The sequence below is a fragment of the Salmo trutta genome, chromosome 21, assembly GCF_901001165.1.
Source record: "Salmo trutta chromosome 21, fSalTru1.1, whole genome shotgun sequence".
NCBI lineage: Eukaryota > Metazoa > Chordata > Actinopteri > Salmoniformes > Salmonidae > Salmo > Salmo trutta.
In genome coordinates, this window is record NC_042977.1 from 12,947,491 (window position 1) to 12,971,237 (window position 23,747).

The 23,747-nt window shown below is 40.4% G+C and overlaps 1 protein-coding gene across 6 annotated transcripts in view; it reads right to left on the reverse strand.

The window, feature by feature from the left end:
- Positions 1–22,669, reverse strand: part of LOC115156716 (CMP-N-acetylneuraminate-beta-1,4-galactoside alpha-2,3-sialyltransferase) — a 71,801-nt gene extending 49,132 nt beyond the window's left edge. Inside the window, exons 1-4 of one of the 6 annotated variants that reach the window (XM_029704329.1) lie at positions 22,200–22,562; positions 18,987–19,127; positions 8,208–8,252; positions 6,776–6,916 (exon numbers count right to left, since the gene is read on the reverse strand). In XM_029704329.1, the coding sequence (XP_029560189.1) occupies positions 6,776–6,884 (109 nt within the window). In that variant the 5' untranslated portion in view covers positions 6,885–6,916; positions 8,208–8,252; positions 18,987–19,127; positions 22,200–22,562. Of the gene's footprint in view, positions 1–6,775; positions 6,917–8,207; positions 8,253–18,986; positions 19,128–22,199 lie in introns of all 6 variants that reach the window. The other 5 variants (XR_003868310.1, XM_029704331.1, XM_029704328.1 and 2 more) reach the window with 5 other exon arrangements.
- Between the last annotated feature and the right edge of the window lie 1,078 nt (positions 22,670–23,747).

Genomic DNA, 23,747 nt, shown 5'->3' on the forward strand with positions numbered 1-23,747 from the left:
TTTATTTTTATTATACAGACATTGAGCATGGTGCAGTTATTAATTACACTTTGGATAGTGTATCAATCCCCCCCATCACTACAAAGATATAGGCAACCTTCCTAACTAAGTTGCCGGAGAGGAAGGAAACCGCTCAGAGATTTCACCATGAGGCCAATGCGGACTTTAGATTTTAATGGCTGAGAGGAGAAAACAGAATGGATCAACATTGTAGTTATTCCCCAATTATAACCTAATTAAAATAGTGAAAAAAAGAAAGCATGTACAGTATAAAAATATTCAAAAAAACGGGCATCCTGTGTGCAACAAAGCACTAAAGTAATAATGCAAAAAAATTGGTGAAGCAATTCAGTTTGTGTCCTAAACAGGTTATGGGTAAGTTCGTAATCATTAAGGACTGGGGAGTTTTTCCAGGATAAAAAAAAAGAAACGGAATGGAGCTAAGCACAGGCAAATCCTAGAGGAAAACCTGGTTCAGCGTGCTTTCCACCAGACACTGGGAGATGAATTTCAGCAGGACAATAACCCCAAAGCCAAACCTACACTGAAGTTGCTTACTGTTACGTCCCCCAGCAAGAAACCAAAAATTGTCACTCAAACAGAAGGGGGAACTAACAGTGGGGTTCTAGGAGGTGTTCTGAAAGACACTCACATGGGGGTGTCCTCTGAAAGTTGACTAGCAACAACTGGGACCTAAAAGATATCCACCATGAGCAACCACTACATTTTCCCAAGAACAGGCAAACAAAATAAAAACCCACTCCAAACCTAAAAGACAGGGACCAAACCAAAAGGGGGAGAAAAACAAACAGGGAAGATCAGAAAAACATTCTTAAAAAAAAAATATACAATCAAAATGGGAGAGACAATTAAATGTGTTAACCTCTCTAGGGTAGGTGGCACCAAATCGTCCCACCTACGTAACAGCCAGTGGAATCCTGTGGCGCGTTATTCAAATACCTTAGAAATGCTATTACTTCAATTTCTCAAACATGACTATTTTACAGCATTTTAAAGACAAGACTCTCGTTAATCTAACCACACTGTCCGATTTCAAAAAGGCTTTACAACGAAAGCAAAACATTAGATTATGTCAGCAGAGTACGCAGACAGAAACAATCAGACACCCATTTTTCAAGCTAGCATATAATGTCACAAAAACCCAGAAGACAGCTAAATGCAGCACTAACCTTTGATGATCTTCATCAGATGACACACCTAGGACATTATGTTATACAATACATGCATGTTTTGTTCAATCAAGTTCATATTTATATCAAAAACCAGCTTTTTACATTAGCATGTGACGTTCAGAACTAGCATTCCCCCCGCAAACTTCCGGCGAATTTACTAACAATTTACTAAATTACTCACGATAAACGTTCACAAAAAGCATAACAATTATTTTAAGAATTATAGATACAGAACTCCTCTATGCACTCGATATGTCTGATTTTAAAATAGCTTTTTGGTGAAAGCACATTTTGCAATATTCTAAGTAGATAGCCCGGCATCCCAGGGTGACTACAACTTTATTTAAAAAATTTAGTTTTTACAGCTATGACGGTAATGAGAAACATGTCCATAGACAATGTTTTTATGTAATAAATATTATAATTTAATGTAAACTTCAAGTAGCATAACATTATGGTTTATGGACAAACAACAGTAACAGTGTTTTATTCAACAACAAAAAAAAACTAAATGCAAAATTGGATAAAATTACCAGAGAATTTAATCTGGAAACATTTGGGTAATAAGAATCTGATGTGAAAATGTACACAATTCAGGAAAAAAGATCAAACGTATTTAAAATAAAACACTGTGCCATAAACTAGGCATCTTAGTCTTCAGAATGATAGTTGAAGATGCATCATCGTTTCCAACTAAATCTGTTACTGCAAACCGCTAACAATTAAATTGGCAAAAATGACAAGTTAATTAGTGGGTGATGGGATTTCAGAACCTTGGGTCGAGGGAACATTACTGCGTCCCCTAATCTGATAGTGGCGTGGTAGATGCCTAGTCTGATTTATGGCTCAAATCAGGCTTCTACATAGTACATACCATAGACAAACATAATTTTCTCTCTCTGTGAGTGAGAGAGAGAAGTCAGCTCAGACAAATCCAGCTCAGAGGCCCAGCTCATGAGCTCCATCAGCAGCAGATTTGAATTTAGAATGGGAAATGAATGTGTTTATGCAACAAATCCTCATATCGCATCGATTTGTTTCAAACTAAAACATATCGTTCCGGTATTGGAAAGCATGTATATAGAAGGGAAAGATGCACATACCTATGCCATAAACTGGCATTTTAACCAAACTCTCTCTCAAATGGTACAACAAGTCCGTGTTAACAAATACAATTCCCAATTAGGAGCTGAACTAATTGTAACCATATAGCCAAGCGTGCTTGCTGCCTTGCCTAGATAAAAACCTAGCTGTGTAGAAAGAACAAAAGCCGTCTATAAAACCATAGGTGGCTAATGTGCTGCATAGATTGTCGTCGACGCAAACCACTAATTGGTTATACGCCAAACACAGGTGTGGTCTTTCACAGTTGAGTCACACCTGCGTGACAGTGCCGAGGGTGGCAGACAGAAACGATGAGGGCTGGGAGAAACGATAACATGTCAAGATGTCCTCTTCTCCAATGCTGACTAAGACTTAATCATACATAAGTCAACGGGGGCTAATACTCTCACTTCCTACTGCACACCGTCAAGCCGTTTCCGGCTGTCACAGTTAATTAAATTTGACTGTAGTGGAGGACCACTTAAAGGCCTCGAGAGGCTCTGATATTAAAACGGATACAGACGGACTGTCAAACTGAAGCACTCACTCAAATCCAGCCAAGGCATCTTTATGAGAGATGAATAAAGACCCCTTAGTCAGTGACGTGCAATTGGACTTGGGAGAGGGGGCTCAGTCTCCTGACACTATAACCAAGTGTAGTATATGGGCAATGTGGGCATCATTGCTCTAATCCTTGAGAGTAATGAAATCAGAGAGGGAAACCGGGGACCCTAAATATTGACGGTGTAAGGCGATGCACACAGGGGTCTTGTCACGGCAACTTCAGAAGTGTCAAACATCCTCTCGAGTTGCCACAGTGGGAATGAAAACATTCATATGAACTTGTTTGAAGTTCAAGGGGTCAGGTAGGTCATATCAAAAGCCAAAAAAGCCTTCAAATCAGGGTTCAAACATGAGGACTCAGCCCTATAGCCTACCTGCTCGGTTGACCATTTCAGGGTTTGTGACACACCAGTTTAGTGTTAGGCCTACATTGTAAAACGCCAAAATAAAATGTAGCCTATTCACTGTAAGGATATATATTTACATAACAGTAGTTAAAAAGGTATGCACCTTGAACGGTGACTCAAAGACTCCCAGAGTAGAATACCTCAAAAGTGTAGAACAGGGATTATCCTGTTTGATTCTCTCTGGTGAAATAACAGATCACAAGGTCAGAGTTTGGGAGAGCACACAAAAGGGACTTGTCAACATGCTACCTGTACTCTTGGACAAACAAAACATCAGGACCTCAACATCTGGCAGCAGCGTGCAAAAAGCGCCAACTCCCAAATAGTATTTTTCTGGAATAAATATGTCATCTTGGTGTTGTGAGAAATATAATTGGAAACAGTGACTTCAGAACCCGCATAAATCATTTCTGAATATATTTCAAATAACTAATTCATCATTTTCGAATAACTCGAATGACAAAAAAATACAACTTCAAAGGAGTAAAATGAAAGACTCAAATAAGTTTTTCAAGGAGCACACCAATCTAAAATTCCAATTTGTATTACTAATTTAAATGGGAGGAGTATTCAAAGTGTCATGACGTTGGCCTGTGGGTAAGGTTTATGACCCCCCCATAAATACCTTCTCCCTTCCCCCCTCTCTCTGACCCTACTGAAGGACTGGAATAGCCTGTGTTAAATATAGAGAGTCTGGGAACATCAAACAAATAGGGAAAGGAACCATCTTTTGTTAATAAAACCAGTTGGAAATATGCTTGATAACGTAATGAGTATGTATGTCAGTTCATTGTTATCTGAGACATTATGATTGATGGCAGGACGATATAAACTGTACCGGAGAAAGTATACACCCTCTAGTTATCAGAGTCACATGGAATTGTTATGCAATTGAAATGTTTGATATTGAAATTGTTTGTTAGGAGATTAAATGTAATTTTAGCTTCCAAATGAGAGAATTGGGTTTTCATAGGGAAAGTGCCCTGCCGATCAGTGGCCAACCCTGTGAAGAGACATGGGGTTATAAACGATGAAACGCCTCCTTTCCCCCTCTCCACTATATAAGTCTTTGACGAAAAGACATTCAGGGTTCCAGTACGGGAGGACTGCAGCCTCTACGTCATAAGGACAGACACATATCAAGAACAGAACTAAGCCAACCTCGGCGTGAGCTATGGTATGAACTGGTATGAACTTTGAGCTTATTCACTACAGAAGTGAAGTGATACTTCCTAGCCGTTGAGTTAGCCGCTGCTAACGTGGGCTAGGAAAGGACGGACGACGGATCCAGTCTAACAACCAGACGAAGATACCACCACCATTGACATTCTTCCACTACACAACAGGAAGATCTGTTGGCCAACCACGGCCAGCATCTACGACCAATCTACCGAAGCGCAGCTCAGAGTAAATATTTATTGCATTTTCCTTTTCCAAATGGGCGGTAATTTAGAATGCATAAGATAATGTATTTACGATAGCATAGCTGCTGTTTCTGTGTTCCTAAATCTTCCCGCTCTTTCATTCAAGCCCAACCCCCTTTTCCTTTGTGTAACCAGCCATGATACAGGCTCAGTCCACCAGGACGTTTTCTGTATGACATCATATGAATTCTGTGTATTTGTAATTCTGTGTGATTAGTTAGGTATTTAGTAAATAAATAATTAAACCCAATTTTGTATTGCTGATTCAACTTGTTAGCCAGGGTTCGTGAAGATAACCAAGAATTTATAACTTTCATGATGAGATTGAAAATAAGATAAGATTGACTGCTATCGATGTAAAATATTACTAAGTATTTTAAGAGTTTATTCAGAAGATAACAGCTCTATAAACGTTCTTCTGTGGTGCCCCGACTTTCTAGTTAATTACATTTACATGATTAGCTTAATCAGGTAATATTAATTAGAGAAATAATTTTATAAGTTAGCATGTCATATCACTTAATCCGGCATAGCCAAAGACACGACAAAAGAGTAAGACAAGTTATTGGAGCCGCGGCGATAACTTGAGGAAGTCCGATACTTAGGATGGCATCCAAAAGCTAGCCGTCCCGTCAGACGCCTTGTCTCACTGTGCTGTTACTGTACCCTCCGGTGGACAAGACCCCAAAACTTGAAGTGTCAAACTGATATTCTTGTAGCCCCTCAAGCTTCCATCAACACAACGTCTCCGGCTACATGTTTCTCAGAGGCAACCATAGTCTAAAGCACAAAATAAAAACTTTTTCCACTGAGAAGCACAAATACAGTGTTCCCTGCTGATATGAAACACACCTCCACCTGCCAGTTCAAATATTTCCACGGCATGTTAATTGGAAATCTTTTAGCCCTCTCTACTGGTTACAAATAACAGTTTCAGGGACCCGCACTAGTGAAACATCACACCACCATCTACGCCCTGTCAGGTTTCAGATTTTCCACCGTTACGTAACCCTCTCCATCACCCTGATTCATAACCAGCCAATATCCAAAAATGCCAGGTGGATTCGGGCGCTGACCACAGCGGATGGTCGGAACATGATTACAAATAATTTGTCAATGGCAAATTGACCGCAAGAAACCCAAACAGATATAATATTTGCATAAAACATTTTACATTACATTTACATTTTAGTAATTTCGCAGACGCTCTTATCCAGAGCAACTTACAGTAGTGAATGCATACATTTCACACAATTTCATACATTTTTTTTTTTTTTTTTTCCTGTGCTGGCCCCCCGTGGGAATCGAACCCACAACCCTGGTGTTGCAAACACCATGCTCTACCAACTGAGCTACAGGGAAGGCTAAAACAAACATATCCAACCTTGCTTACATTTGTAAACAGATTTACAAAATTAAAATCACTTGGAGATGATTTCCTGGTGTTCTTAGTCTTATGTCTAACAATAAAATTGTAAATGTTTTTTTTGCTCAGTAATAAAAAATAAAAAAAACCCGCGGGCCGCCAGTTAGGAAACCCTGCTGTAGAAGTACCGTCCAGGTGGAAATGTAGTCCTCGTCAACTACAGGAAATGGATGAGAGAAATGGGCTACCTATGGAATAGTAATACATGTACAGTATATAGCTAACAGCTAGACCTGTCTTGCATGGTCTATTGCAATCCTCTCTAGTAGCAGGAAGTCAGACAGGGAGTCTGAGCGGCTGTACATCAACTCTAATTAAGCTCTCCCATGGGGACCGGGGGAGGCATTGACTGATGGGACTAGCGGGCTAATCGAGACATACGCTTGTGGTCCGAAACGGCAACAGGAAGTGAGGAAGACTTGACACACAAACTGACAGACGAGACCATCCGTGAACAATGGACTGACTGACAAGCACACAGGTTGACAGTCAGAGAGACAGTAGCTTGACCGACAAGGAGACAGACACACAAAGACAGGTAAATCAACAGACTGAAAAGCAAGTCAATTGAAAAAGAGGCAGACCAGCAGTCTAGCAAATAGACAGGCGAATGGATGGATGATTGGAGAGAGGCGTAGGCTGTCTAGTGTAACTCACGTGGCTTCTGGCCCCATACAGGCAGGTGTAGCTTCCCAGAGTAGTAGTAGATGAAGCCCAGGACCAGCATGGGGCACAGGACAAACCGCAGCTTGTGTGAGGGCTTCATGGTGGTTCTCAGTCAATCACATGGCACATCACCTACAGGACAGATGCAGAGGAGGAAAAGGGAGTTGAGGATGAAGGAGTCAGTGTTGTGTGCAAATAGGTTGTCTGGCTGTGAGAAATGGCTTAGGACAGGGTTCCCCACCTGGTGTGTTTTATCCCCCCCCCCCAAGTTCTGAGCAACACATTTAACATTTTTTTTTTTTAGCATTTTCATTGTTGGACGTAAGACACCAGGATATAAGCTCCAATTGATTTTACATTTTGGAAATCTGTACAAGTATTCCCATACATAATAAAGAAACACGTGATCATATACAAAAAGATAAGCAAGGTTTGAAATCACTTCGTTTGAGTCCAACATTATATCTGTCCAGGCTTCTTGCAGTCAAATTGCAATACAAATTGTTCCGGCTCCCCACCATCCACTCATGATAAAAAATAAAATGATCCCTGGTTTAGGCTGTCAAACCTTACCCAATCTACTCTTGGGCTCTGCCCAAAGAATATAAGAGAGGCATTGTAATCTAGAGCAATGATTATTTATTTATATATAATCATTGCTCTAGATTACAATGCCTCTCAAACAATGTGCCATATATATATATATATATAGCACATTGTTTGCTCTGGATTGCAGAAAATGGCAGATACAGGTTTTCAAACACGCAAAAATCTCTGCCCCCCTCGGCCGTACTTAGCGGCGCCACAACCTTGTTAAAAAATCCTCGGGAGAAGCCTTCACACTCTTTAGAGACAACCGATCTAAGACTACCCAATGCAGTGTTTATGAAATAAGGTGGATCAACAATAAGTGCTATTAGTTTCACTTTTCCACTATGCTAAGATCAGTGCTCACGGGGAGGGGGAAGATAAAGAAATCTGTTTTAACAGGTAAAGCACACCCTGCTTGTCAGCTACTTAAGAAACTGCAATGGTTGAAAGTGGTCGACACTGTGTAGTTAAAGAAAGATTTTATGCTGAGCCAACACTCAAACTAGGCTAATCATACAGTATAGTCTTGTGAGAGACAAACATTTTTTAATTTCCCCAAAACATAAAAAAATGTCTCATTCTCTCCATAACTGAGGTAATATTATCCAACTGGCTTCCTCTACCATCGGTTCCCTTGTTTCCACTGAGACAAAGGAAAAGCCAATATGCCCTGAGATCTGAGCGCAGCACCAAAGAACGAAGAAATAGTGGCTGGATCTGGATAATGAAACCATTCCTTTAATATCTTCTACAATATACTGTGCCATGTCCAAATTACCCCGGCCCCTAATGTTAAAAAATATATAATCCAACAATGCAAATTTTGTCTCACCTGCAAATTCCAATAATCTTCGTTGACTGTTACCACTCACAGAACCTGTCGAGACACATTACACAGCGTGGATTGTGGGCGTGATATGTACAACTGGGCCACAATTCAAATTCCATTTCATTTCACATTTTTTCTGTCTCGCAGAACAGCTAAGGGCTTGTGCAAAAAATGGTCTTCAAAAACCACTGCGGACGAGGCAACTGCACTGAGCTGAATTAGTGTTGAAATATGATTACATTACTTCTCTTTACAGGGACCACTAGAAAAGCGATGGAGCAGCTGAAAAAGTAACAGATGACGAGGGGTTAAAAGCAAAGGCATACTATAGGACTTGAAGATTCTACACCTGTGACAGGACTAATCATAGAAAGATTACATTCAATAAAACGGTGTAACGTGACTGACACACACGCTTGTGTTGTTTCTCAAAGACAAACAGTCAAGTCAAAGCAATACACTGCCCTAGGACAGTGGTTCCCAAACTTTTTATAGTCCCGTACCACTTCAAACATTCAACCTCCAGCTGCGTATCCCCTCTAGCACCAGGGTCAGCGCACTCTCAAATGTTTTTTTTGCCATCATTGTAAGCCTGCCACACACACACTATACCTTTATTAAACATAAGAATGAATGACCCGGCTATGGGAAGTGACAAAGAGCTCTTATAGGACCAGGGCACAAATAATAATGATCAATAATTTTGCTCTTTAGTAAACCATCTTACATATAAAACCTTATTTGTTCATCGAAAATTGAGAATAACTCACCACAGGTTAATGAGAAGGGTGTGATTGAAAGGATGCACACAACTCTGCAATGTTGGGTTGTATTGGAGAGAGTCTTAGTCTTAAATCATTTTCCACACAGTCTGTGCCTGTATTTAGTTTTCATGCTAGTGAAGGCCGAGAATCCACTCTCACATAGGTACGTGTTTGCAAAGAGCATCAGTGTCTTAACAGCTCGATTTGCCAAGGCAGGATACTCTGAGCACAGCCCAATCCAGAAATCTGGCAGTGGCTTCTGATTTAAATTCCATTTTCACAGACCCGCTTGTTGCAATTTTGATGAGGCTCTTGTTCAGATATCGGTAAATGGACTGGAGGCAGGGCATGAAAGGGATAATGAATCCAGTTGTTTGTGTCATCCGTTTTAGTACCTGCGTAATTGCGCACCCAACTCACTCAGGTGCTTTGCTATATCACATTTGACATTGTCCTTAACCTGTTACATCTAGGGGGCAGTAATTTCACGGCTGGATAAAAAACGTACCCGATTTAATCTGATTATTAGTCCTGCCCAGAAACTGGAATATGCATATAATTATTAGCTTTGGAGAGAAAACACTCCAAAGTTTCTGAAACTGTTTGAATGGTGTCTGTGAGTATAACAGAACTCCTATGGCAGGCAAAAACCTGAGATGCTTCTGTTCAGGAAGTACCCTGTCTGAACATTTCTTGCCCTTCTTTATTATCTCTGTCGTTTACAAAGGATCTCTGCTCTTACGTGACACTTCTCACGTCAACAATGGAGTCTCACAGCCCGGGAAAAAGAGGAATGATGTCATTCAAAGCCCTGGCTGAAGCACACGAGAGCAAATGCTGAGTGGTCAGTCAATGGACTAAGCCTTAGGCGCGTGACACGCCCCGCCCCCGGCTTTTGGTTTTTTCCTCAGTTTACAGACAGGCAGATTCCCGGTCGGAATATTATCGCTTCTCTACGAGATAAATTGCATAAATATTGGTTTTAAACAGCGGTTGACATGCTTCGAAGTACGGTAATGGAATATTTCGAAATTTTTTGTCATATTTTGCGTCATGCTCGTGGCCGAGATTTAGCGTTGGGATAGTGTCTAGAACGCACGAACAAAACGTCGCTGTTTGGATATAACGATGGATTATTTGGGACCAAACCTACATTTGTTATTGAAGTAGAAGTCCTGGCAGTGTATTCTGATGAAGAACAAGCAAGGTAAGAACATTTTTCTTATAGGAAATGTGATTTTGGTGAAGGCTACACTGGGTGGGTGTCTAAATAGCTAGCCCTGTAACGCCGGGCTATGTACTTACATTATTGCAAAATGTGCTTCATCCGAAAAGCTATTTTAAAATCGGACATATCGAGTGCATAGAGGAGTTCTGTATCTATAATTCTTAAAATAATTGTTATGCTTTTTGTGAACGTTTATCGTGAGTAATTTAGTAAAATCACCGGAAGTGTTCGGTGGGAATGCTAGTTCTGAACGTCACATGCTAATGTAAAAAGCTGGTTTTTGATATAAATATGAACTTGATTGAACAGACATGCATGTATTGTATAACACAATGTCCTAGGTGTGTCATCTGATGAAGATCATCAAAGGTTAGTGCTGCATTTAGATATGGTTTGGGTTTATGTGACATGATATGCTAGCTTGAAAAATGGCTGTGTGATTATTCCTGGCTGGGTACTCTGCTGACATAATCTAATGTTTTGCTTTCGCTGTAAAGCCTTTTTGAAATCGGACAGTTTGGTTAGATAAAGGAGAGTCTTGTCTTTAAATAGCTGTAACATAGTCATATGTTTGAAAAGTGTAAGTTTTCGGATTTAGAGGAGTTTGAATTTCGCGCCCCGCCCATCATTGGATATTGGAGCAGACGTTCCGCTAGCGGAACGTGTAGATGTAAGAAGTTAATAACCTGTTAGGGCTAGGGGGCAGTATTTACACGGCCGGATAAAAAATGTACCCGATTTAATCTGGTTACTACTCCTACCCAGTAACTAGAATATGCATATAATTATTGGCTTTGGATAGAAAACACCCTAAAGTTTCTAAAACTGTTTGAATGGTGTCTGTGAGTATAACAGAACTCATATGGCAGGCAAAAACCTGAGAAGATTCCTTAAAGGAAATGCCCTCTCTGACAAGATCTTGTTCTTCTTGTCTCTGTTTATTGAAGACTGAGGATCTTTGCTGTAACGTGACACTTCCTACGGCTCCCATAAGCTCTCAGAGCCCGGGAAAAAGCTGAATGATGTCATTCCAGCCCCAGGCTGAAACACATTTGCGCTTTTGGCAAGTGGCCGATAAGAGGATAATGGGCTTAGGCGCGTGCACGAGTCGATCCTGTGCTTTATTTTCTTTCGTCTATTTACCTAAACGCAGATTCCCGGTCGGAATATTATCGCTTTTTTACGAGAAAAATGGCATAAAAATGGATTTTAAACAGCGGTTGACATGCTTCGAAGTACGGTAATGGAATATTTAGATTTTTTTTGTCACGAAATGCGCCGTGCTCGTAACCCTTATTTACCATTCGGATAGTGTCTTGAACGCACTAACAAAACGCCGCTGTTCGAACATAACTATGGATTATTTGGGACCAAACCAACATTTGTTATTGAAGTAGAAGTCCTGGGAGTGCATTCTGACGAAGAACACCAAAGGTAATCAAACTTTTCTAATAGTAAATCGGAGTTTGGTGAAGGCTAAACTTGCTGGGTCTCTAAATAGCTAGCCCTGTGATGCCGGGCTATCTACTTAGAATATTGCAAAATGTGCTTTCACCGAAAAGCTATTTTAAAATCAGACATATCGAGTGCATAGAGGAGTTCTGTATCTATAATTCCTAAAATAATTGTTATGCTTTTTGTGAACGTTTATCTTGAGTAATTTAGTAAATTCGCCGGAAGTTTGCGGGGGGTATGCTAGTTCTGAACGTCACATGCTAATGTAAAAAGCTGGTTTTTGATATAAATATGAACTTGATTGAACAAAACATGCATGTATTGTATAACATAATGTCCTAGGTGTGTCATCTGATGAAGATCATCAAAGGTTAGTGCTGCATTTAGCTGTCTTCTGGGTTTTTGTGTCATTATATGCTAGCTTGAAAAATGGGTGTCTGATTATTTCTGTCTGCGTACTCTGCTGACATAATCTAATGTTTTGCTTTCGTTGTAAAGCCTTTTTGAAATCGGACAGTGTGGTTAGATTAACGAGAGTCTTGTCTTTAAAATGCTGTAAAATAGTCATATGTTTGAGAAATTGAAGTAATAGCATTTCTAAGGTATTTGAATAACGCGCCACAGGATTCCACTGGCTGTTACGTAGGTGGGACGATTTGGTGCCACCTACCCTAGAGAGGTTAAGCTTGAGTTCAATTGCACACAAAAAAAAATCATACAATGATGGAAAGACCTGTGTGTTGTCCATGTTAATGCAGACAGAGAAGAGCTCCAACTTCTTAATTATAGCCTCAATTTTGTCCCGCACATTGGATATAGTTGCGGAGAGTCCCTGTAATCCTAGATTCAGATCATTCAGGTGACAAAAAACGTCACCCAGATAGGCCAGTCGTGTGAGAAACTCGTCATCATGCAAGCAGTCAGACAAGTGAAAATTATGGTCAGTAAAGAAAACTTTAAGCTCGTCTCATTTTTTTAAAAATGTGTCAATACTTTGCCCTTTGATAACCAGCGCACTTCTGTATGTTGAAAAAGTGTTACATGGTCGCTGACCATACCATTGCATAGTGCAGAAAATACACGAGCGTTCAGGGGCCTTGCTTTAACAAAGTTAACCATTTTCACTGGTGTGTCAAATGTCTTTCAAGCTGTCAGGCATTCCCTTGGCAGCAAGAGCCTCTCGGTGGATGCTGCAGTATACACAAGTGGTGTCGGGAGTGACTGCTGGCACAAGCGTTACCACTCCAATATGTCTCTACGTGTCATGGCTTTTGTGCCATCAGTACAGATACCAACATGAGCAGCAGCTACATTTGGCTACATACGGACCGTTAGTGGAATTCCCGCGAGAGAGTAACGGTTAATGTGATTGGATGTTCATTATTTGACATTGTGTTGTTATTTCGCTGAACACTAGATGGTTTCATTTTATTTATGGCAGTTAAACGAGGCTTCTCGGGCGAGAAAAAAACCTCACCCACATGTATAGCCCCGTTGGGAAATATAAATGGACTGTTTGAAAATGAGTTTTTACAGCAATGACGGTAATGAGAAACATGTCCACAGACAATGTTTTTATGTAATAAATATTCTAGTTTTATGTAAACTTCAAGTAGCATAACATTATGGTTTATGGACAAACTACAGTAACTGTTTTATTCAACAACAAAAAAAATCTAAATGCAAAATTGGATAAAATTACCAGAGAATTTCATCCGGACACATTTGGGTAATAAGAATCTGAGGTGAAAATGTACATAATTCAGGAAAAAAGATCAAACGTATTTCAAATAAGACACTGTGCCATAAACTAGGCATCTTAGTCTTCAGAATTATAGTTTATTGTTGAAGATGCATCATTGTTAAGTTTAGGGTATAGGGGGCAGTATTTTCGATTTCGGATGAAAAGTGTGCCCAGAGTAAACTGCCTAATACTCGGGCCCAGAGCCAAATATTTGCATATTATTAGTAGATTTGGATAGAAAACACTCTGAAGTTTCTAAAACTGTTTGAATAATGTTTTTGACTATAACAGAACTAATATGGCAGGCACAAATCTGATAAAGATCCAACCAGGAAGTGGGAAATCTGATGCTTGTAGTCTTTTCAAGTCATTGCCCATCTAACACACAGTGACTTAAGGTTCATTTTGCACTTCCTAGGGCTGCCACTAGATGTCAACAGTCTTTAGAACCTTGTTTCAGGATTTTGCTGTGAACAGAGAGCGAACAAGAAGGCTGGGAAGTAGGTGACTCGGAAAATGACATGAGTTCATTGGCGCGCATTCACGTGATGAGGTAGCTGTGTTCCATAACGTTTTTCAAGACATTGGAATCATCCGGTTGGAATATTATTGAAGTTATGTTAAAAAGGCCCTAAAGATTGATGCTATACAACGTTTGACATGTTTCTACGAACGTAAATATAACTTTTTTTACTTTTCGTTGTGAAATTTTTGGCGCGCTCCCTACATTTGGAGTAGCTTACTGAACGCGCAAACAACAAGGAGGTATTTGGACAAATTATGGACTTTAACCTGTTGGGGCTAGGGGGCAGTATTGACAATTTCGGAAAAAATATGTGCCCATATTAAACTGCCTCCTACTCAAACTCAGAAGCTAGGATATGCATATTAGATTTGGATAGAAAACACTCTGAAGTTTCTAAAACCGTTTGAATGGTGTCTGTGAGTATAACAGAACTCATATGGCAAGCAAAAACCTGAGAGAAATCTTACCAGGAAGTGGAAATCTGGATGCATGGGCTCTCTGCAAGTCGTTTCCTATTGAATACACAGTGACGTAGTAATAATTGTAATAACTTCCTACGGCTTCCACTAGATGTCGACAGTCTTTACAAAGTTGTTTGAAGCTTCTACGATGAACAGAGCCCGAATGACAAGGAGAGGAAGTTGTTGAGGCATGGGGTGACATCACTTCTTGGAGCGCGTTCACGAGGATGGATCCCTCCCGTTCCAAAACCTTTTTCAAGACACAGCAACCGTCCGGTTGAAATATTGAATCTTCACGTTCTGAAGGGCCTAAAGATTGATGTTTGACAACGTTTGACATGTTTGAACGAACGTAAATACAACTTTTTTTTTTTACTTTATTAGTTATTTGGACATAAATTATGGACTTTATTGAACAAAACAACATTTGTTGTGGACCTGGTAAGGGAATATTTATAATGCTATTTATGATTTTAGATGACTCCAAAACGGCGGGTATCTGTATTGCCTGATGTATTTTTCTGAGCGCTGTACTCAGATTATTGCAAAGTGTGCTTTCCCCGCGGTTGCATTAAGGAGATTTTTTATCTATAATTCTTTGAATATCAGTTTAATATTTTATCAACGTTTATGATGAGTATTTTTGTAAATTGTTATGCTGATTCACCGGAAGTTTTGGAGGCAAAATATTTTCTGAACATCACGCACCAATGTAAAAATGGGGTTTTTGGATATAAATATGAACTTTATCGAACAAAACATACATGTATTGTGTAACATTGAGTCCTAGGAGTGTCATCTGATGAAGATCGTCAAAGGTTAGTGCTTAATTTTAGCTGTTTTTCTGGTTTTTGTGACCCCTCTCCTGCTTGGAAAATGGCTGTGTGGTTTTTCTTGTGTTGGCACTGTCCTAACATAATCTAACTTTATGCTTTCGCCGTAAAGCCTTTTTGAAATCGGACAATGTGGTTGGATTAAGGAGAGGTGTATATTTAAAATGGTGTAAAATAGTTGTAGGTTTGAGAAATTTGAATTATGACATTTTTTTGTTTTGAATTTGCCGCCCTGATATTTCACCGGCTGTTGAATATTGTGAACCGTGGGTGGGACGGTAGCGTCCCACGTAGCCCTGAGAAGTTAACAACTAAATTTGTTACGGCAAACCGCTAACAATTAAATCGGCAAAAATGACAAGTTAATTAGTGGGTGATGGGATTTCAGAACCTTTACTGAGTCCCCTAATCTGATAGTGGAGTGGTAGATGCCTTGTCTTCCTTATGGCTCAAATCAGGCTTCTACATAGTACATACCATAGACAAACATAATTCTCTCTCTCACACACACACACACACACAGAGAGAGAAGTCAGCTCAGACAGATCCATGAGCTCCATCAGCGGCAGATTTGAATTTAGAATGGGAAATGAATGTGTTTATGCAACAAATCGTCATATCGCATCGATTTGTTTCAAACTAAAACATATCGTTCCGGTATTGCAAAGCATGTATACAGAAGGGAAAGATGCACATACCTATGCCATAAACTGGCATTTTAACCAAACTCTCTCTCAAATGGTACAACAAGTCCGTGTTAACAAATACAATTCCCAATTAGGAACTAATTGTAACAATATAGCCAAGCGTGCTTGCTGCCTTGCCTAGATAAAAACCTAGCTGTGTAGAAAGGACGAAAGCCGTGTATGAAACCATAGGTGGCTGATGTGCTGCATAGATTGTCGCCGACGCAAACTACAAACTGGTTATACGCCAAACACAGGTGTGGTCTTTCACAGTCGAGTCACACCTGCGTGACAGTGCCGAGGGTGGCAGACAGAAACGATGAGGGCTGTGAGAAACAATAACAATACATTTACATTTGTCATTTAGCAGACGCTCTTATCCAGAGCGACTTACAGTAGTGAATGCATATATTTCATTTCGTGCATTTCAGATTTTTTTTGTGCTGGCCCCCCGTGGGAATCGAACCCACAACCCTGGCGTTGCACACACCATACTGGCGTTGCACACACCATGCTCTACCAACTGAGCCACAGGGAAGACTACCAAGACCACCAAGATGTCAAGATGTCCTCTTCTCCAATGCTAAGCCTTAATCATACATAAGTCAAAGGGGGCTAATACTATCACTTCCTACTGCACACCGTCAAGCCATTTCCGGTTGTTTTGACGGTAGTGGAGGACCCCTTACAAGCCTCGAGAGGCTCTGATATTAAACAGATACAGACTGACTGTCAAATTGAAGCACTCACTCAAATCCAGCCAAGGCATCTTTATGAGAGATGAATAAAGACCCCTTAGTCAGTGACGTGCAATTGGACTTGGGAGAGGGGGCTCAGTCTCCTGACACTATAACCAAGTGTAGTATATGGGCAATGTGGGCATCATTGCTCTAATCCTTGAGAGTAATGAAATCAGAGAGGGAAACCGGGGACCCTAAATATTGATGGTGTAAGGCGATGCACACAGGGGTCTTGTCACGACAACTTCAGAAGTGTCAAACATCCTCTCAAGTTGCCACAGCGGGTATGAAAACATTCATATTAACTTGTTTGAAGTTCAAGGGGTCAGGTAGGTCATATCAAAAGCCAAAATAGCCTTCAAATCATGGTTCAAACATGAGGACTCAGCCCTATAGCCTACCTGCTCGGTTGACCATTTCAGGGTTTGTGACACACCAGTTTAGTGTTAGGCCTACATTGTAAAACGCCAAAATAAAATGTAGCCTATTCACTGTAAGGATATATATTTACATAACAGTAGTTAAAAAGGTATGCACCTTGAACGGTGACTCAAAGACTCCCAGAGTAGAATACCTCAAAAGTGTAGAACGGGGATTATCCTGTTTGATTCTCTCTGGTGAAATAACAGATCACAAGGTCAGTTTGGGAGAGTACACAAAAGGGACTTGTCAACATGCTACCTGTCCTCTTGGACAAACAAAACATCAGGACCTCAACATCTGGCAAGCAGCGTGCAAAAAGCGCCAACTCCCAAATAGTATTTTTCTGGAATAAATATGTCATCTTGGTGTTGTGAGAAATATAATTGGAAACAGTGACTTCGGAACCCTCATAAATCATTTCTGAATATATTTCAAATAACTAATTCATCATTTTCGAATAACTCGAATGACAAAAAAATACAACTTCAAAGGAGTAAAATGAAAGACTCAAATAAGTTTCTTTCAAGGAGCACACCAATCTAAAATTCCAATTTTTATTACTAATTTAAATGGGAGGAGTATTCAAAGAGTAAGACAAGTTATTGGAGCCGCGGCGATAACTTGAGGAAGTCCGATACTTAGGATGGCATCCAAAAGCTAGCCATCCCGTCAGACGCCTTGTCTCACTGTGTTGTTACTGTACCCTCCGGTGGACAAGACCCCAAAACTTGAAGTGTCAAACTGATATTCTTGTAGCCCCTCAAGCTTTCTTCAACACAACGTCTCCGGCTACATGTTTCTCAGAGGCAACCATAGTCTAAAGCACAAAATAAAAACTTTTTCCACTGAGAAGCACAAATACAGTGTTCCCTGCTGTTATGAAACACACCTCCACCTGCCAGTTCAAATATTTCCACGGCATGTTAATTGGAAATCTTTTAGCCCTCTCTACTGGTTACAAATAACAGTTTCAGGGACCCGCACTAGTGAAACATCACACCACCATCTACGCCCTGTCAGGTTTCAGATTTTCCACCGTTACATAACCCTCTCCATCACCCTGATTCATAACCAGCCAATATCCAAAAATGCCAGGTGGGTTCGGGCGCTGACCACAGCGGATGGTCGGGGGGCCAGAACATGATTACAAATAATTTGTCAATGGCAAATTGACCGCAAGAAACCCAAACAGATATAATATTTGCATAAAACAAACATATCCAACCTTGCTTACATTTGTAAACAGATTTACAAAATTAAAATCACTTGGAGATGATTTCCTGGTGTTCTTAGTCTTATGTCTAACAATAAAATTGTAAATGTTTTTTTGCTCAGTAATAAAAAAAATAAAAACCCGCGGGCCGCCAGTTAGGAAACCCTGCTGTAGAAGTACCGTCCAGGTGGAAATGTAGTCCTCGTCAACTACAGGAAATGGATGAGAGAAATGGGCTACCTATGGAATAGTAATACATGTACAGTATATAGCTAACAGCTAGACCTGTCTTGCATGGTCTATTGCAATCCTCTCTAGTAGCAGGAAGTCAGACAGGGAGTCTGAGCGGCTGTACATCAACTCTAATTAAGCTCTCCCAAGGGGACCGGGGGAGGCATTGACTGATGGGACTAGCGGGCTAATCGAGATATACGCTTGTGGTCCGAAACGGCAACAGGAAGTGAGGAAGACTTGACACACAAACTGACAGACGAGACCATCCGTGAACAATGGACTGACTGACAAGCACACAGGTTGACAGACAGAGAGACAGTAGCTTGACCGACAAGGAGACAGACACACAAAGACAGGTAAATCAACAGACTGAAAAGCAAGTCAATTGAAAAAGAGGCAGACCAGCAGTCTAGCAAATAGACAGGCGAATGGATGGATGATTGGAGAGAGGTGTAGGCTGTCTAGTGTAACTCACGTGGCTTCTGGCCCCATATAGGCAGGTGTAGCTTCCCAGAGTAGTAGTAGATGAAGCCCAGGACCAGCATGGGGCACAGGACGAACAGCAGCTTGTGTGAGGGCTTCATGGTGGTTCTCAGTCATTCACATGGCACATCGCCTACAGGACAGATGCAGAGGAGGAAAAGGGAATTGAGGATGAAGGAGTCAGTGTTGTGTGCAAATAGGCTGTCTGGCTGTGAGAAATGGCTTAGGCCAGGGTTCCCCACCTGGTGTGTTTTATTTGCTCCGCCCCCCCCCCCCCCCAAAGTTCTGAGCATTTTCATTGTTGGACATAAGACACCAGGATATCAGCTCCAATTGATTTTACAATTTGGAAATCTGTACAAGTATTCTCATACATAATAAAGAGACATGATCATATACGAAAAGGTAAGCAAGGTTTGAAATGACTTCGTTTGAGTCAAACATTATATCTGTCCAGGCTTCTTGCAGTCAAATTGCAATACAAATTGTTCCGGCTCCCCACCATCCACTCATGAAAAAAATAAATGATGATCCCTGGTTTAGGCTATGTCAAACCTTACCCAATCTACTCTTGGGCTCTGCCCAAAGAATGTAAGAGAGGCATTGTAATCTAGACCAATGCTTTTTTAAATTTTATATTTGTTATAAGGCAATTTTGTTGCTCTACAATGCAGAAAATGGCAGTTACAGGTGTTCAAACACGCAAAAATCTCTGCCACCCTCGGCCATTCTTAGCGGCGCCACAACCTTGGTTAAAAAAATCCTCGGGAGAAGCCTTCACTCTTTAGAGACAACCGATCTAAGACTACCCAATGCGGTGTTTATGCAATAAGGTGGATCACCAGAAAGTGCTATTAGTTTCACTTTTCCATTATGCTAAGATCAGTGCTCATGGGGAAGATAAAGAAGTCTGTTTTAACAGGTAAAGCACACCCTGCTTGTCAGCTACTTAACGTGGATGCTTCCATGATTACGGATAATCCTCAATGAATCGTAAAGAAAGTCAAACATACAAATATTATACCTCCCAAGACATGCTAACCTCTCACCATTACATTAAGAGGGGAGGTATGATATTGGTGCGTCCAACTTCCCTACTTTTGTTTGTCTTAAGTAACCTTTAGTAGGTATCAGAAATACATAAATAATGTTTTGTATGGCTATGAGGCAAGGCTGTTAGGGTACAGTAGCTGTTGATTCAGGGGAATACATGACAGGCACTAATTTGCAATATAGCCTATGTTGTTAGCTTGGCTTTTATAACATAAGGCTTAAGCAGACTGGCAGAGAGAAAACAGAGAGACATCAGAGAAGGTGCTGAGACAGATAAGACAGCACAACAAGGAGGCAAACAAAATGGCTAGAGTAGAGGCACAGTTATAGTGGTGAGTTGGTGTTTTTACATATTGCATTGGTTTTAAACATCAGCTGGTAATAAAAAATAAAAAAAAACAGGATGAGGACCATGTCTCCAGTCCACCTGGCCATGCTGCTGCTCCAGTTTCAACTGTTCTGCCTGCGGCTACGGAACCCTGACCTGTTCACCGGACGTGCTTGTTGCACCCTCGACAATTACTATGATTATTATTATTTGACCATGCTGGTCATTTACGAACATTTTAACATCTTGACCATGTTCTGTTATAATATCCACCCGGCACAGCCAGAAGAGGACTGGCCACCCCTCATAGCCTGGTTCCTCTCTAGGTTTCTTCCTAGGTTTTTGGCCTTTCTCAGGAGTTTTTCCTAGGGAGTTTTTCCCAGCCACCGTGCTTCTTTCACATGCATTGCTTGCCGTTTGGGGTTTTAGGCTGGGTTTCTGTACAGCACTTTGAGATTTCAGCTGATGTACGAAGGGCTATATAAATAAATTTGATTTGATTTGATTTGATGTCTCACCAGTCACTGGTACAGAAATGGTTGACTGATTAGTACTTGGGGTAACGGTCTTGCTGGAAGACCCACTTGCGGCCAAGTGTCCGCCTACAGCAGGGGCAACCAGGTTTTTGGCTAAAATATCCTGGTACTAGGTAAAGTGCATGATGCCGTTGACCTTAACAAGGGACCTAGGACCAGTGGAAGCAAAATAGCCCCATAGTACCAGGACATTTTAGCAAAAGCCTGGTTGCCTCTGCCAGGAGGTGAACACTTGGCCGCAAGTGGATCTTCCAGCAAGACAATAACTAAGCAAACATCAAAATCCACAAAGAAAAGGTTACTTGACCACAAAATCAACATTTTGCAATGGCCATCTCAGTCTCCGCCATTGAAAACCTGTGGTTTGAATTGAAGAGGACAGTCCATAAACGCAGGCTAGGATATTAAGAATCTGGAAAAATTGTGTATAGAGGAATGGTCTAAGATACCTCCCAATGTGTTCTCCAATCGCATAAAACATTTTTGAAAATGTCTTTCTCCTCACAAGTGTAGGGTGCTGGAGTACGGAGCAGGCAGTGGATGTGGGCTGGAGTGGATAAAATGTCAGGGCCGAATTGTAGTCCCAGTCCGTCCGTAGTCATTACGCTGATTCTGTTACAAAAAACGTATTAAAACGGAAGCAAACGGAACGGGAGGGACCTACCTGAATGTGTCCCACCATAGAAACTCTCGTTTTAGTTGCGAAACTGTTTGGCTAACGATTACTACATCCAAGGTTTGTTCTAGCTGGTTATCGTTCTAGCACGTAACGTCACGTAGGAAAATAACGGTCATTAATTCCAATTTCTATATGCAGAAATGCAGCCGTTTCTCAATAAAAACTATGTAGGCAGCTTGTTGGACATAAAATTACCTTTCCCTAGTAGCAGTCGGGTTGGCACCCACAGAAAAGAAAATTAGTACGGATAGCTTTTTCAGCTAACTCTTGGCTTGTTAGCTAACGTTAGGTACACAGTGAAATCAAATAAACTGTAGTGAAATTGCCTTGGGTTTGTGAGGTTCCATAATGAGTTATTTAATATAGCTATTGCAATCACCACTGTAAACTGTATACACGATAGTCAATTACAAAAACATTACCCTAGGTACGTTAGCTAGCTAAACACTTAGCTTGGAAGCCAGGCAAGATAGCCAGGCAAGATAACGGTTGTCTCAAATAACACGCTAGCTAACTAGCTAACATTCACCTATGTCCTACGTCGTTTAAAAACAGGACCTTCTCCCTAATACATCGAGCTGGCTAGAAGAAAACGTTTTTGGTCGTTACCTTAGCCTCTCTTTCAGATTTGCCCGTTGTTGAGAAAAGGCTAGACTAGTTTAAACTAGTTTAAACGAAGAGGTCGCCACCGTATTCCCCCTCCTTTACCGACCATCATCATGTTAATCCCGAGAACTCAGTTTAGCAGAATTGAAGACCTTCAGACTTCAGAAAATCTCCCTAAATATGTTTTTTTTTAAATATCACGCGACCACTCGCTCGCGCCGCGTTCTTTTTTTCTCCAAACCATCTTGCTCAGCATCATGTTCCTCACATCCCACTGTGCACACATGTCATTTCAACGTGGACTACCAGTTGCATGTCACGGAATTGGGGAGAAGGGGTAAAAAAATATATATTAAAAAATACCCCCCAAAAATGTATAATTCAATGGATAATATTTTGTTGAGACGTTGATCAATGACATTACAACCTATATTCACCCACTCAAAAAGACAGCTAAAAGTTAGAATTTCCAATGTGTTTATCATTATACTTTCAACCACCAAAGAGCACAACCAAATTCCAATGAAAAAACAATGTGGGATTTTTGGTTTAGTTGTCACACAATTGTATCGCTGTGGCTTTCAACCATTTAAAAGAGTAGTTCACTATTTTACAACTTGATGTTAGATGGTTCCACAACCCTGAAAGTAGTCTATAGGCCAAGATAACTGAACCATGGATTACAGTTTTTCTTTAAACAGCCACTACAAACTTCAGCTAACTTTCAATGGAAGTGGTGGGGGCATGAGAACATGTTAAAACAATTATGCGCAAATCACCTGAAATCAATTCAAATCAACTCCATATTTGGTTTGATGTTACTTAAAGGTGATTTTGTCATTTAAAAGAAAATAACATGCTCACATGCCTCCATCACTTCCATTGAAGTTTTCATTTGATTTAGTCTTATTCTTCAACTAACTAGATTTTTGGTAACATGGAGACATGAAACTATCCAAGGAGAAGATACATTTCCATAAAATGTGGATATTTGGTTCATATCGTTACATTTTAAATCCACCACAGCTTGAAACCTTAGGCCGATTGTATTGTCTATTTATAGCTGAATTCTGGGGTTAATTGAAACAATAGTTGTTGATACACATTTTGAATGGCTTTTACATATTGGATGTTTTACAAGAAAAATTACTTTTATTCATGGTTGTTTCTATTGTTTTTAAATGAGAAATATGTACTTTTTAACAAACTTAAAAGTAATATTCAAATGCTGTTTTTATGCTTTTATGCCATTTTTATGTGTATAAATGTTGTACAAATTTAAACTAGCTGTTTGTAAAGGAAATGTAACAATAAAACTTTTCCAAAATAAAAAAATTGGCCTGAATAGCATCGTTGATGATAGCATCAAAGCTTTTATTTAACTAGGCAAGTCAGTTAGGAACAAAATCTTATTTACAATGAAAGCCTAGGAACAGTGGGGTAACTGCCTTGTTCAGGGGCAGAATGACAGATTTTTACCTTGTCAGCTCAGGGATTTAATCTAGCAACCTTGTGGTTACTGGCCCAGCACTCTAAGCGCTAGGCTACCTG